General features: G+C 37.0%; 1 protein-coding gene across 1 annotated transcript; it reads left to right on the top strand.

Annotated features, from left to right (window-relative positions):
- Positions 1–12,549: 12,549 nt before the first annotated feature.
- Positions 12,550–13,755, top strand: LOC131051583 (glutathione S-transferase U19). Its single transcript, XM_057986164.2, has 2 exons — positions 12,550–13,065; positions 13,214–13,755. The coding sequence occupies exons 1-2, from the start codon at positions 12,757–12,759 to the stop codon at positions 13,580–13,582; spliced, it is 678 nt and encodes a 225-aa protein (XP_057842147.2). The 5' UTR covers positions 12,550–12,756; the 3' UTR covers positions 13,583–13,755.
- Positions 13,756–14,811: the final 1,056 nt, after the last annotated feature.

Raw genomic sequence — 14,811 nt, 5'->3', positions numbered from 1 at the left:
GATTTGAGAAAGGATAATCCTCCGGTTTGGACAAAGTAGTCATCAACAAAAGAATAAAAGAACTCCGTTATGACATCCTAATGCCTATAAATTCAATGGTAAATGTTTTTCTTGTGGAAAATTTAGTCATATGGGAAGTCAATGTAGAAGTAGGATGAAGAATGGAATGATGAATAAAGTAATGAACATTAATGGTACTACCTTTACTGGTCAATGTCTCATATGCAACAATTTTGGTCACAAGTCAAACATGTGCAGAACAATGATAAACAACTTTTAGAATAAGAGATGCTATGCTTGTGGTATGTTTAGGCATATTTTTAACCAATGCAAGATGAGATCAAATCAAATGAACTTCATGCCTATGCAAAGAAGTGTTGTTTGTCATGCATGCAACAAACTTGGTCATATTGCAAGATATTACAGAAGCAGGAATGCTCTGGTAGGACAAAATAAATTAGATGATAAGGGAAAAGATAAAGGGGAAGAGGTCAGAGATCAACATAAGAAGATGTGGGTAAGGAAAGAAGATTCTACTATTTAAAATGGCTCCACACTTGAATCCGGCGCTGGAACCTCATTTGGTAACTAGGGCATTTTGCCCTTAGGTGGAGATTATCATGCACATCATTAAAAATCCCTTTTGGAGATCTATAACTGGTTGAGGATGGTTGCAAATGATGGATATTAGCTGTTGAGATGTTATTCAAAAGATTTCATGGCAGTTTGATAATCCAGTGAATGAATTCATGAAAAATAGTGCATTTGGAAGTTATTAGGGTTGTGTATTTATTACAGCTTGAAATTAAGTTTTTAGTGAATAAAAAGGCATATCAATATCTCATTCTTCACAATGCAAACAAGAGAGAGGAGAAGAGCAGTAGAGCGAAGGATTTTTAATCCGATCCTGAAGCAATCTATCAGTGATTTCTTGCACGCGACTGAGAATCAAAAGGTATTTTTCGTTTGCAAGCTATCTTTTCGTATCCATATTTCGAAATGGCATCTATATCTACATCTGGTGTTGCGACTCCATTGGTGGTTGAAATTTCTAAGGGAGCAGGGCCCGTGTTCAAGAGGCACCCATTCAAATCCACTAAGAATGATTCGGAAGGTGCATTGTCTTTTGTCTCGTATGGTGTACTCCACAATGAAGATATTAGGCATATATCCATTGCAACATTGAGGAGCTCTAGGAATGCAGACATTCTCTCACTTTACACCAAGCACATGATGGATGGTCGATCGGACTCTAAAACCCCAACCTATAAGGAAAAAAAGAAGATTAAACTTGCAAGCAAAACCCTAGAAAGTGGGCAAGCAATCTGCAAACAAAACCCCAAAAATCATTATTAGCATATGTATTTGAAAAGAAATTGTAAAACAACCAATCTCCAACGATAGAAATCTACCATGGTTCTCTTCTTGAGATCAATCCCTTTTCAAAACCCCAATCATGGCTCCAAGCAGAGGAATGTTTCTACAAACTACAAAAAGAAAGGGTTTGAACTCCTTTCCCCTTTTTATTGTTTAATTTAAAGTATCCTTTTAGCCATAGAATCCAATGGTGGAGATTGAATTCATCTTATGGATGAGATTCAATGGACATCCCATTAGTGGGAAAATTCAATGCTGACTTTTGAAATTTTTAAAACAATTTAGTGGGAAAATTGTTAAAAGCATAATGTATTTAAAAAAAAAAAAATATAACCTTTGAGACAATTGAAAAATAATTTGTTCTTTTTTAATTATTGTAACCCCATTGGCCTACATTTCTCCCTTCCCTCTGGAGTTACAATTCCCTTGTCTATATATATATATATATATATATATATATATATATATATATATATATATATATATATATATATATATATCAATTAAATATGTATATTTAATTAATACACACAGAGAGACACACACCCAAATTTCCTATTGATCTTGCACGCATAATACAATCGACGATTTGTCAAATTCCAAATATTTTTTTTATTATCCACTTTACTTATGGCCATGTTAATATCATATTGTATAGGGGAGTAGTCATTTATTGAGTCATTTTTGTTTGTGTGACTAATTATTTAGTTGTGATTTTACTCCATGACCAAATTGGTCATTTATTTAGTCATTTATAGTTGTGTTGCAAAAAATGACTAGAATTTGGTCATTTTTACTTGTTGTGACTAACAGTTTTAGCCACCTGGTCATTTATTTGCTATATTTCTACTAGTGTCTCTCTACAAAATACCTTGGAGGAGGTTTTTAGTCCACCTATTTTTGGAGGGGCTCAAGATAAAGGCCTACCATTTCCTATTCTTGATATTCTTCCCTTTATGGTTATAACTTTCCTCAAGGAGTTTGTCCCCCCCTATGAGTGCCTCTAAGGTTTTTCCTTGGCTCATCACTCTTGGACATTGGGATCCTTATGAATAGGATAGGGAAGCCTTGGATAGTGGTTCAATGGTTGTTTCTCCTCACATGCCTAAATACAAAGATTTCACTTTAGAAAAACTAGTTATCAACTTCTTAAAGAAAGCCCCCTCCCATCCTCTTTTGAGTCCCCCCTCAAAGAGTGCTAGGAAGTTTGTAGATGTGGGGAAGGGTTCAAAGCTAGGAAGTAATTCTGTGAGGGAGTTGAGGCAAAATATTGCAACTAGAGATGTGTCTAATGGTATCCAAATTATTCTAGAGGATTGCACGATAATGTGGGTAGCAACAATGCAAGAAAGCTGAGAGGGGGGTGAATCAATTTTCACCAAACTCAAACAAATTAACCTTAACTTTAGATCTGATTAGGATCAACTATAGCAAAGATAAACACCACATCAACAACACACATAACACATGGATTTTGACGTGGAAAACCTAGTTAAGAGAAAAATACCACGGTCAAACCCCTAACATGCCATGGAAGAAGCAGGGGATCCTCATATATGAAGACCCGCTCTATAAAAATAGTACCACAACCCATAACAAGAAATATGACCAAAGGGAGCAACTAGAAAATGGCTTTCTATCCAATACAAGACCAGAGATGATTACAGGGCAATACAATCCACTAGGAGCCCACCACACAACAAACATAACTCGTGTGCATCAATTGCTGACAACCTCCATGGAAATGGTTAAAAAGACCAAAAAATAGGCCCATGTGAATACATTTCACACCAAGTAGCGGCACAAGAAATCCCCTTCCATTGCCCTAGATTAGGACACCACGCGGAAGGAGTGGAAACCCAACACCAATGAGCCAAAACAAACCACAACATGGACACACCATAGAAAAGATGAAATGACCCTCCATGGCCATGGCTATATCACCCTCACTATCATTGTCGCCTTCCTCCTTTTTACGTCATCATTATATTTTAAATACTATACATAATTAGCACTGCTATATTTGAAAAAATCTATCTAAAATAGATTAAGAGATATAATTCCCAAGAATACTTAAGCTTGACTATAATTAAACCTCAAATTTTAAATTGTTAAGAAAAGCTATCTTATACTTTAAAGAAAAGAAAAAAAATATATGAGATAACATATTATAAAAGGTTTTGATTTGTAGTCACATTTCATTATGTTTTCAGTTTTTTTGAAAAATACATAAAAAAATCCTTTTCCAAATGGAGACTTTACGTAAATGGTATACAAACCACTCTCAATCAGTTTAGTTGCTCCATGTAATAAAATTTGTCTCTCTCGAAAATATTTCTAGATACAATTTCTAAAAAATATTTTAAGTTTTTAATATATTTACATCTTATATCTATCACTTGCAAGTATTCCAAGCTTCCTTATAGAAATGAAGGTAAGTGTCAAGTGTAATTTTCTAGTGAGAGCTTTGAATCAAGTATGCAAGTCCATTAGCATAATGGGAGGGGTATTTTTTCTCTATATGCATGTTTGTAAAATGACAACTACACAAACAATTTGAAAAATTACATCAAAGAAACGTGGAGCATGTAAACCATAACAAGAATCATTAGGTATTTAATAGGATTCAAAAAAAGGAAACAAATGCTGATATCACCAAATCTTTAATCTATCACAAGGCCAAACCATTCAGATTTTACTTCTTATCTCTCTCTCTTAAAACTCACGTTCAAGATTATCACATAGGAGAGGTACATCAAAGAAATGTGGAGCATGTAAACCATAACAAGAATCATTAGGTGTTTAATAGGATTAAATAAAGGAACCAAATGTTGATATCACCAAATCTTTAATCTATCACAAGTCCAAACTATTCAGATTTTACTTCTTATCTCTCTCTCTTAAAACTCATGTTCAAGATTATCACATAGGAGAGGTACATTCAAAATCATATCAATGATATTTACATTATATTAATCTACACATTATCAAGCAATCACATAGATTTGTGAATTGATTATCTATTTATAATAATTGAGCACATTTTTTTATTAACTTTTTCATTTTGTCTCGAACACATCAAGGTTTCACATAATTGTAATTAATTTTTTTATGGTGGTTCATAACCAAAATTTTATAATAGTAATAAATTTCCAAAATATGGTCTTGTTTGTGTGATTCACCATCCACACGATACTTGCAAGGATAATGTAGATGTCATGGAAAGTGAATGTAGAGATCGAACTATATATTAGATAACATGAAAAATTATTACAACCCTAATTAGAAGCAACATTAGTGATAGGGAAAGATGCAGTTGCTTCATAGAACTCTACAATTTGCATTCACAACAATTGAAGAAGTCATCTTCAATGGCAGGTAGCAACCAAATCCTTTAGTAGTGAAGGATGGAAATACATGTTATAAAGATATTAATGGATGCTCGTCATCGTTAGACATCAATGCTCCCTGCAATGAAATTGAGATAAGCATTTTAAGAATGGAATGGAAGTTATGAGAGAAATGATTGTGCGATGCATTTGAGCTTGATTGAATTTTAAAATCTTAAGACCATAAAAAAACATCCAAATATATATGATGTTTATAAATATTAGGTGGATGATATAACATTCAAATCTACTACATAACATATGTGATGTTTATAAATATTAAGTAGAGCATATAAAATTCAAATGTACTATGCAACAAAGGTTTAACTATCTTTTAAATATGTTTAATGAGGCCTTTGTGCCTCGACTAAGTTTGTAGTTATTTTTGATAATGATATTGTTAGTAGTGGTTATTTAGGTTATGGTTTATATGATACTATATTGTTTCTGATTATATATTTTTGTTTTGGGCGGATTGTCTTGTTGGGGGGGGGGGGGGGGGGGCTGAGTTTCGAGTACTAGTGTTTTTTATTACTCTCAAGTGGATTAGCTTCATGACTTTTTTTGACTTCTGATTGTGTGATACCAATTCTTTCTGTTGATGCTCTGTTATGTTGTTTCTTGTACTAACTATGTGAAAAATCAGAGCCTTTTTCCTTACTTATATAATAAAAAATAGAATTGATAATTTATTTTTAAATTAAAATATTTTAAAAATTTATATAGTATTACAAAGTTGTGAAATTTAAAACAATAATAAAAAATACACAATACAAAATCTATTAAATCTATTTTTTAATCTACTTTACCATTAGATCATATTTTAACAGCTAAAAAAAAGAAAAAGAAAAAAGAAAAAAAAAAAAATCATAGATCTTTAGACAGTAGGGCCTGCGTTGCGAGCTCGACTTTCGATGCTGGGTTGGACAGAAAATTGATCTGTGGAGGAGGTCTCCCTCTTCCATGTGGTTTGTTTTCTATTTCGCTCCTCCCTTTACTTGCGTTTATTTGCTTCTGCATTGTCTGTGGATTCATTTATTATCTTTAAGAGCTCTTGTCCTCTCGGCTCCTCATGGAGCCTGGATCAGACAGTGCATTTATTGCACCGCCCATATCTTCCCAGTCCGTGTCCAACCTTAACAATAACTCTGTAAATGATAACCTGCCGAACGATAGTAGAAAAAAAAAACCGTCTTATAGGGATTCCATCACTAGGGCAACTGAAACTATTGCAGACAATGCAAGATTTGTGGCTTCCTGTGGCAACGGAGAAGGACATCCTTAAGGTAAGGACTCTGGATCCGACCCGAATGCTATCCTCATTTCCCCTAACTCCTCCATGCTCAATGAAATTTTGGTAGAGAAGAATAGATTAAAGAATTCTGCTATCTTTTTTTCTTGTGTGGATGTTGATAAATGCCCCCCGAGAAAATTTATGGACTACTGGTTCTACAATTATTGGAATTTGAAATTAGGTTTTTAGATTTCTTTTTGTCGCCAAATTCAAAAGGGTTTATTTGTGATATTTTTTAACACCCACGAAATGCAGTTGGAAGTTTTGAAAAAACAGTATTAGGCTGTTGGAAGGACCTCCTTCCGCGCCCTTGGTTGGACCCCTGAAGCCATTAATGAAGAAGTGTTGGCACTTTCGTGCCCTAGGTGGGTTCTGCTAAAAAATATACCACCCTTTTTGTGGAAATTTATCCCCCAAATTATGGAACCTCTTGGAAAGGTTATACGAATTGATGAATCCTCTCGGCTCATGCCGCATCTTGATGCTTGACTGTTGGTCTCTCTAAAACCTGGGGTTGAATTCCCTAAGGAGCTCAAGATTAATATAGAGGGCAAACTCCTTTCTTGCCCCATTGAAATTTTAGGAGGATTGAATGCTTGCTTTCTCTGTAGAAAAGAGGGCCATTTGCATAATAACTGCCCTATCATTAAAAAAACAACAACTCTAATGGTAAAAATATGGAAAAGAATAACTCTACTAAGCCCTCTGAGCCCTCGGGCCCCTCTGATAAAACCTCCCCTGTTGAAAACGGCCCCCCTAGAGCTAATAACAAGACTATTCTCACCCAGGTTGAGAATAAGAACACCAGTGACCAATCCGACACTTGTCCTATTTTTGGTAGTTTCAATGCTACCCCTCCACCCCATTCTCCTATTGGTCTTGCTATAGGCCAACTTGATGATGAGCATGGTGAGGATTTCCAACTGGTTACCAGGAAATCAAAAAAGCGTAGGCGCAAAAATGCGCAACAACTTGCCCTTGAAAAAATTACCACGGCCAAAACCCCTGACTCAGGTAAGAACAAGAAGGCTGATGCGCCCATTGATCATGGAATGATCACTAGATCCTCGACTAGTAAGTCGAGGTCGAGCTTTGTTGTTAAATCCATTATTCAAGCTTTTGAGAATCCCCATGGTTTTAATATCGGTTCACTTACTGGGGATGCTCCGGGTGGACCTCGATTGCTATTGACACTCCTAGAGGATGGGATTCAATACTTGAGGATCTCCCTGGACCTTTCCCCAATAACTCAACCATTATTAATCTGAATTCTGACCCTACCCCTAGTAGGCTTAAAGAGATTAGCAATGATTCCACCATTCTTATCATTTCTGCTGTGGATGAGCACCTCTCTCTCTGCTTGCAGGTCCCCTGTTCTTTGAATTTTGATCGACATCCCTCCAATATGGATGCTCAGATGGACCTTGGTGCTGATGAAATTGTTGAAACCTCCAAGAAGGTTGGTAGGCCTTTGGGTTTCAAAAACAAGGGCCCAAGTAGTGGCAAAAAATCCCAAAATTGTTCCTAATGCAGTTAGTCTCTTGGAACGTTAGAGGCCTGGAAGATCCAGGTAGAAAGCATGTGATTAAGATGTGCCTCAACTTGATCAAGGACACTGATTTTCTTATGTTGCAAGAGCTAAAAACTACCAATTTTAACCTAGAAGTTTGCTTAGACTTTATCTGGAAAGACTCAAAAAATTTACACCGACCACCCCAAAGGAAAGGGTGGTGTTTCCTTGATTATCAGTCACAAATGGGCTAAAATTATTACCCACAAAGTTCTCTCCCCCTGCAACAGGGTTGTTTGGGCCATCTTCAATGACAACGATTCCCACTTTGGGGTTTGTTCCCTGTATGCCCCCAATGACTATAAGGACATAATTGATCTTTGGAACTACCTTGATTCACTTTGTGATATCCCTTGGATTACTGATATGATCGAACATCATGAGGACAAGAGTGGAGGCAATCCTTTCGAATGGAAAATCCTTGAAAACCCCCATTGGGATAAACTTAAACAGCATAAGGATTTGTTTGACCCTCTAGCTGAAAATAGAGGATCTCATTCAGGTGCTTGGTTCACCTGGTGTAATTTTCAACAAGGTAACAATAGAATATACTCCAGGTTTGACCATATATATGCTAATAAGGACTTTTTTTCTTTTTTTCCTGATGATCTTGGAAACTGGCTTTGTGTTTGGCCTTCTACTATCTCAGACCACCACCTTGTTGTTGCTCAGATCAAGCTCACTAACTCCCTGCCTCTGCCTTCTTGTCTGGGTAATAAATTCCTTCTTAATGTTAATCTTCTTAAGGATCCGATGGTTCCTGCTGCCATCATGATGATCAGATTTATCAATTTACAAAACCGCAACCTTGTCTCTCCTATTTCCAGATGGAACTACAACCTTGTCGCTTGGCATAAGCTCCTCCAAACCCTTGGTCAGAAGAAGGCCATGGATTATAATAACATTGAGAAAGCCCTCACCAGAAAACTCCACTCTCTCAAGGTTGAGCTGCATCACTCTCCTGATAACTCTGATCTTGTCTCACGGATGGCTATGGCCAGAGATGCTCTTAGACAACATCAGCAAGTCAAAATCAGAGGAGCCATGATCAGAGCTCGACATCACTGGCTTGAAATTGGTGATAGAGGATCAAAATTTTTCTTCAATCTCCTTAAGCATAAGAACCTTAGAGAAAGGGTGGATAGATTGGTTGTTGATGATAAAGAGCTTGTGGATCCTCCTGACATCATTGAGGCTTTCTCCTTGTAATAACAGAACCTCTTCACTTCTGAGGACTCGGAGGAGGCTAAAACCCTTAGATTGAGATGTAGAGCTGTCATCCCCTCTAGGATCTCCAAGGGGGACTCTCTTCTTCTTAAGCAGGAGATTTTCATTGGTAAAGTTGAGAGAGATATCAACTCTATGAGCAATGGGAAGGCCCCTAGACCGGACGACCTTCCTATTGAATTTTGCAAGGCCAAAATTGGTTGGGTTAGTAAGGACCTCCATGAGATCTATAATGAAGCCATTAACATACGCTCTCTGGGTGAAGGTATCAATCAGGGCATCATTAAACTCATCCCTAAAGATGGGGATAAGTCTCTCGTTAAGAATTGGAGGCCGATCACCCTTCTCAATGTGTCCTATAAAGTCCTTGCCAAAATCCTCATGGTTAGACTTGAAAAAATCCTCCCTAAGTTTATCTTCTCTACCCAAACTAGTTTCATCAAAGGTAGATATATCCTCGAGAACCTGATCACTAGTTGGGAAGCCATGGAATGGGCTAAGGTCTCTGGCCAAGATGCTGCCATGTTCCTTCTTGATTATGAGAAGGCCTATGATAGGGTTGAATGGGATTTTATCCTCATGATGGTTGATGCTTTCGGTTTTCCTAAGGAGTTCTGTGACATGGTTAAAACTCTCTTTAAAGATGCCTCTTCCCTTATTGATATCAATGGTTCCCTTACCTCACCTATCAAGCTTTCTCGATCCATCTATGAAGGGTGTCCCCTAACCCCTACTCTCTTTGTGTTTGCCTCTGATGCCCTTTTCTATCTCCTTCGGGATGATTCTCTCTCTCCTTGTGTGAAGGGACTTAGGCTCCCTGATCAATCCCAGCATCTTAATATCCAATTTGCTAATGATACCTCTTTATTCCTCGAACTTACTAAGTAGAATTTCGAAGCCCTTAACCAGAAAATTAAGATCTTTGGAACTATGTCTAGTGCCAAGATCTCCTAGGCCAAGTCTATTCTTCTGGGATGGCAAAACTTGCCTCCTGATTGGATCCCTCAACTTGGTTTCCAGTGGGGGGGTCCTAACAAGATCGTTAGATACCTCGACATCCACTTTTCCATATCCCCCTCCCTCAAAGACAAGTGGATTTGGGTCAAAGAGAGGATTGATAAAAATCTCAACAAGTGGAATAATAGATTCCTGTCTCTCGCTGGTCGGGTTCAAGTTTTCCAAAAGATCCTCTCCTCTTACAACATATATTACTCCTCGGCCTGGATGTTTAGCAATTACCAAATTCTTGAAATACAAAAAGTTATAAGGAACTTCCTATGGTCCAATGGCAAGGGGGGAAAAATAAGCATGCTGTTAAGTGGGCTTGGTGTCATGTTGAGAAAAAGTTGGGTGGTCTTGGCCTTAAAGACCTTAGAATTCAAGGGATCTCTCTTGCTGCCAAATGGATCTTCCATGCCCTTGACGGAGATGGACCTTGGAAAATTCTGATTAGAAATAACATTGAGAGAGTTGTTCTGATGTTTGCTAAGTCAAGGAAAGCTCTCCCCTTTGCTGACGTTGTGGCTGGTAAATTCCCTGTCTTAGTGCAAGGCACTACTGTCTTTAAATCTATTTGGAAGGCCTGGGAGCATGTTAGGAGCTCCCTTATCAATACTGAGTTTTACACCAATAATCAGGTCCATGGTGAGAGGTCCATATGGTGGAATCTCACTCATGCCGCCAAGCCACTTGCTCTTACCCGAGGATGCTCGGCTAGACTTTGGGCGCATAAGGGGATTACTTGCTTCATTTATATTTTGGAAAATGATGACCTTATCTCTTGGGAAGAACTCAACATCACCTTCGACCTCCCTCAATCCTAGAAAGAACCTACAAGTTGCTTCAATGTTCCTGTACCCATCTCAATCTCCCTAAGGACTGCTCTCTTGACTCCGATAGACCCCTGCTCTTCAAATGGCCTAGTGGCACTCCCCTTCATAAGCTTAAAGCCCATGACATCTATGTTGTTCTGTCCAGTGATCACTCCATCCTTTCCCACATTAATCAGCTCTGGTACGCCGACCTTGATGATTCTTATTGACAGACTGCCTTTAAGAAAAGATGATTCTATTTGTGATCTTTTCTCTATATGCAAGGTTCCTGAGACATCTAGACATATTTTCTTTGATTGCATTGTTGCTAAATAAATTTGGCTTATGTTCGGTTTTGTGGTGCCTTTCAGTGCTAATACTATGGAAATCTTTACTGGATATATTCATGGATTAAAAAAGGATACTAATCTTCTTTGGTCTATCCTCTCTGCTAACATTTTATGGCACCTTTGGAAGATTAGGAATGAGGACTGATTTCAAGATCGCTCCAGGATCCTTACTGAGACTTTCAAAAGACTCACTTTTTACAATATTGCTGTGCAGGTGTCTATAGTCATGGGCATCGAAAGAAACAAGTTGTATAGATTCCTCAAGGACGAGTTTTCTACCATGTTCGTTTATGAGATGCGTGGCGGGTTTGAGTGGATGAGATGCACTGAGAGTCTCGCCTCCTTTGACAATGCCCTAATGAAGCTGAAGAAGGAAATCTAGGATAATGGCATGGCTCCTCCCCCCCAAGTCGCTATGCTGGCCCAGAGTCAAGATCTAAGGGACGTGGTTTGGATGGAAGGTCCTACTGGATGGACCGCCTGGGTTGAAAATCAAAATGATATCCTCCATTGACTCGCTCCGGTCCCTTCCTATTTTGTTGCGATCTGGTCCCTGCCTTGGCTACTCGTATCTTTATCAGTTCTTTTTTTGCGATCTGCCTTGGATGGTTTTGGCCCTGTACTCTTTTGAATATCATGTTGTTATGTTGGGAGATCTCTCCCTTAGTTGGGCTCTTGATTCTTTTGCCGCTGTTTATGACTGAGATATCTCTCCTGTAGTTGGTTTTTTTTCTTGGCTGTACTTTTTGGTTACTGATTTTGTGGGTTGAGGCCTTACCTCCCCCTCTCACTCTGCGATCCTTTTGTTTTTACTCGATTTTAATATAAATAAATAAAAAATATCATAACCAAATTAAATATATAAAAGATTCCATCAATAATAAATAGTTGACTAATAACACTATTCAAATCTATTATTTAGTAAAACTATATAAAATAATTGTATCAATAATAATACCAAGCTAGTTGATTTCCCTACCAACTTTTATTATAATCAAAATAAATTAAAAAATATTCTATCAATAATAAATAACATGCATCATATTAATAATACTATATAAAACTATTATCTAATAGAATAATAAATTTACATAATATTAAAATAAATTTCATAAAGATATACATTTAAACATATGGTCAATTACTTTTATTCTATACCTTCAAACTAATTCTTTTTTACTTTCTAAATACCAAACCGACCCATTTATATTCCAACCTCAAGATCAACATGAACTAATAATAATAATAAATACCAAGTCGTCTTAAACTTCTACATAATCTTCCCATGCTTTCAATCATAATGAAGTGAAGAGTAAAATCTACGTGCCTTGTTCAACGAGATAGCAGCTTAACCTTTTGCTACCCATAAATCTGTATGAATGAAACGGCAGGTTAATATTCCTAATCACCTACCCAATTTGACCATCTTTCCTTTCAGGAAACCAAAATGACCACGGCACTTCTCATCTTACATAACTGCCTACGTCAGCACAACAACTTGCGCGAGCAGTAGTGAGGACTCTCATGTACCTACTCCCACTTCTGTATCTTTACCGCCATTGGATTTCTTTATGTACATATCTTCCTGCACTCCATTCCATTTTATTATAAGATCAACAATAAAATTTATAGTTGTTTGAATTTTGGGTTTTGTCTGTGATTATCTACAGTTGTTTAAACTTTAATTTGTGTGAGATTATCTACAGCTGTTGAACTTTGAGTTTTGGGTGTGTTTGAGATGGGGAAAGTGAAGGTAATGAGTACAAAGGTCAGTCCCTTTGGCATGTCTGTCTTGATAGGTCTAGAAGAGAAAGGCGTGAAATATGAATACCAGGAGGAGGATCTGATGATTAAGAAGAGCGACCTCCTCCTGCAAATGAATCCTGTTCACAAGAAAGTACCTGTATTGATCCACAATGGGAAGCCTATATGCGAGTCCCTTATAATTCTTCAGTACATTGATGAGGTTTGGAATTTTAATCAGTTTTTACCCTCCATGCCATATGAGCGTGCCACTGCCCGCTTTTGGGCCGATTTCGCGAATAAGGTAAGGGTTTTCACTGTTTTATTTGGTATAAAAATTTAAGTTATTTATTGAGCTTTTTACTTGTTGAGCTTTTGCTTGGTTTCCTTAGAATTTTGTGTCATCTATTCCATGGGATCATTGTCTAACAAAAAAACTTCTGTGATTGTAGTTTTATGAGTCAGTAGCTCCTATACTGAAGTCGAAAGGTGAGGCTCAGGAGCAGGGCAAGCGTAACCTGTTGGAGAGACTTCAGCTTTTAGAAGGTGCATTGAAAGAGATGTCGGCAGAGGGGTCCCTACCTTTCTTCAATGGAAAGGATTTTGGGTTCTTAGATATTGTCTTCATTCCCTATGCTTCTTGGTTCCATGTTTATGAAACTATTGGGAGTTTCAAGATACCATTTGAAAGTGAATATCCATTGCTTGATGCATGGGTTAAGAGGTGTATTGAAAGGGACAGTGTCAAGAAAGTCCTTCCCTCTTTTGATAAGGTTCTGGAAGCGGCATTACAGCTAAGGAAGAAAGTTTTGGTCGATTAAATTGATTGTCAGTTGTAAGCGTGCAGCTTGTGGGTATTCGTTAGATGAATCCATTCTTTGTAATAGACGAGGAATAGTTTGTAAATGCTGGAGCTTTGGAAATAATTTGGGTCTTGTTGATTAATTTGTGTAGGATATAAAAATAATTTGTTGAATAAAAGAGATATAAGGAGAAATAGAATTTAATTGTCAAAGAAAATTGTTGGTAAATATCTTATGACTGGATTCTCTTGAAAGTAAAATATTTATATTGCATATCAGAATAATTTATAATCGGAAAACCTCTCAGAAGGAAGGAGTTTTCCATGGTTACCAATCCAGTTCTTTTGAGAACACATTTGCTGATCTCTTATTAGAGCTGCATTAATCTTTGGTGTGAAGAAAATATCCATGACAGAGAAACGCCAGTCACTAAAATACTTTTCGGACTAATATAAGAGATGCAGTGAACTTGGATGAATAAGTAGAGTTTTTTTATTTGATGTTTCTTCCATCTATGGTGGTTGTTTCAAAGTGAAAACACGAATAATTTAGTGGGATTTATGAGGCATTGTCTGATTCGCCTATCTCAATAAAGCTGAAGACACAACCAGTCGTAGCTATAGTTAATTGCTCGTAGAATTTTCGTTATAAATGATTGCAGTCAATAAAAGAAGGAAGACACTAAGAGCTGTTTTATGCACGTTTTGTATTACAATCACCAACTATATTAGTCAAAGTGTGATTGGAATATGAAAGCTGAGTTGTGTTTATGAGATAAGAAATAGTTTAACCACATCGTTCACGAATTAGGTGTGATCCACCCGGCCGCATCCCACTATGAGTGCCATGATGAGCAATGTAAAATCTGCCTTGCACATAGTACATGATTTTCAACTTCACCATGCTGCCCTTATTGCGCCTTCTCTCTAAGCGAATTGATCCCAGTATTTTAACATTCTTATGATTTTATAAGTATGAAGGCTTGGTAAAAAGGACAGGTTATGTGGGTTATAACTTAGCAATCCAAATCATATCAAGCCCAAGAATAATTTTGTCCTTAAGCATCTATATTACCACAATAAAAAAATATATTAAAAAAATCACATTTTAAAATCTCTTATTCAATCATCAATTTAATTGAAAATGTATTAAACATAATAAATGCAATCTATTCGATTGTCCAAGTGGCCCTTCAATTGAAGACTTCAAAATGAATTCAAGTAATATAATATAAACTAAAAATTACA

This window comes from Cryptomeria japonica, chromosome 7 (genome assembly GCF_030272615.1).
Source record: "Cryptomeria japonica chromosome 7, Sugi_1.0, whole genome shotgun sequence".
In the NCBI taxonomy this organism is placed as follows: Eukaryota; Viridiplantae; Streptophyta; class Pinopsida; order Cupressales; family Cupressaceae; genus Cryptomeria; species Cryptomeria japonica.
The sequence above is the reverse complement of the archived record's forward strand: the minus strand, read 5'-3'. Positions and strand labels throughout refer to the sequence as shown.

Coding starts and splice junctions, on each gene's coding strand:
- LOC131051583 (XM_057986164.2), top strand. CDS start 12,757: ATGGGGAAAGTGAAGGTAATGAGTACAAAGGTCAGTCCCTTTGGCATG. Junction 13,066..13,213: donor GGGCCGATTTCGCGAATAAG/GTAAGGGTTTTC, acceptor CTGTGATTGTAG/TTTTATGAGTCAGTAGCTCC.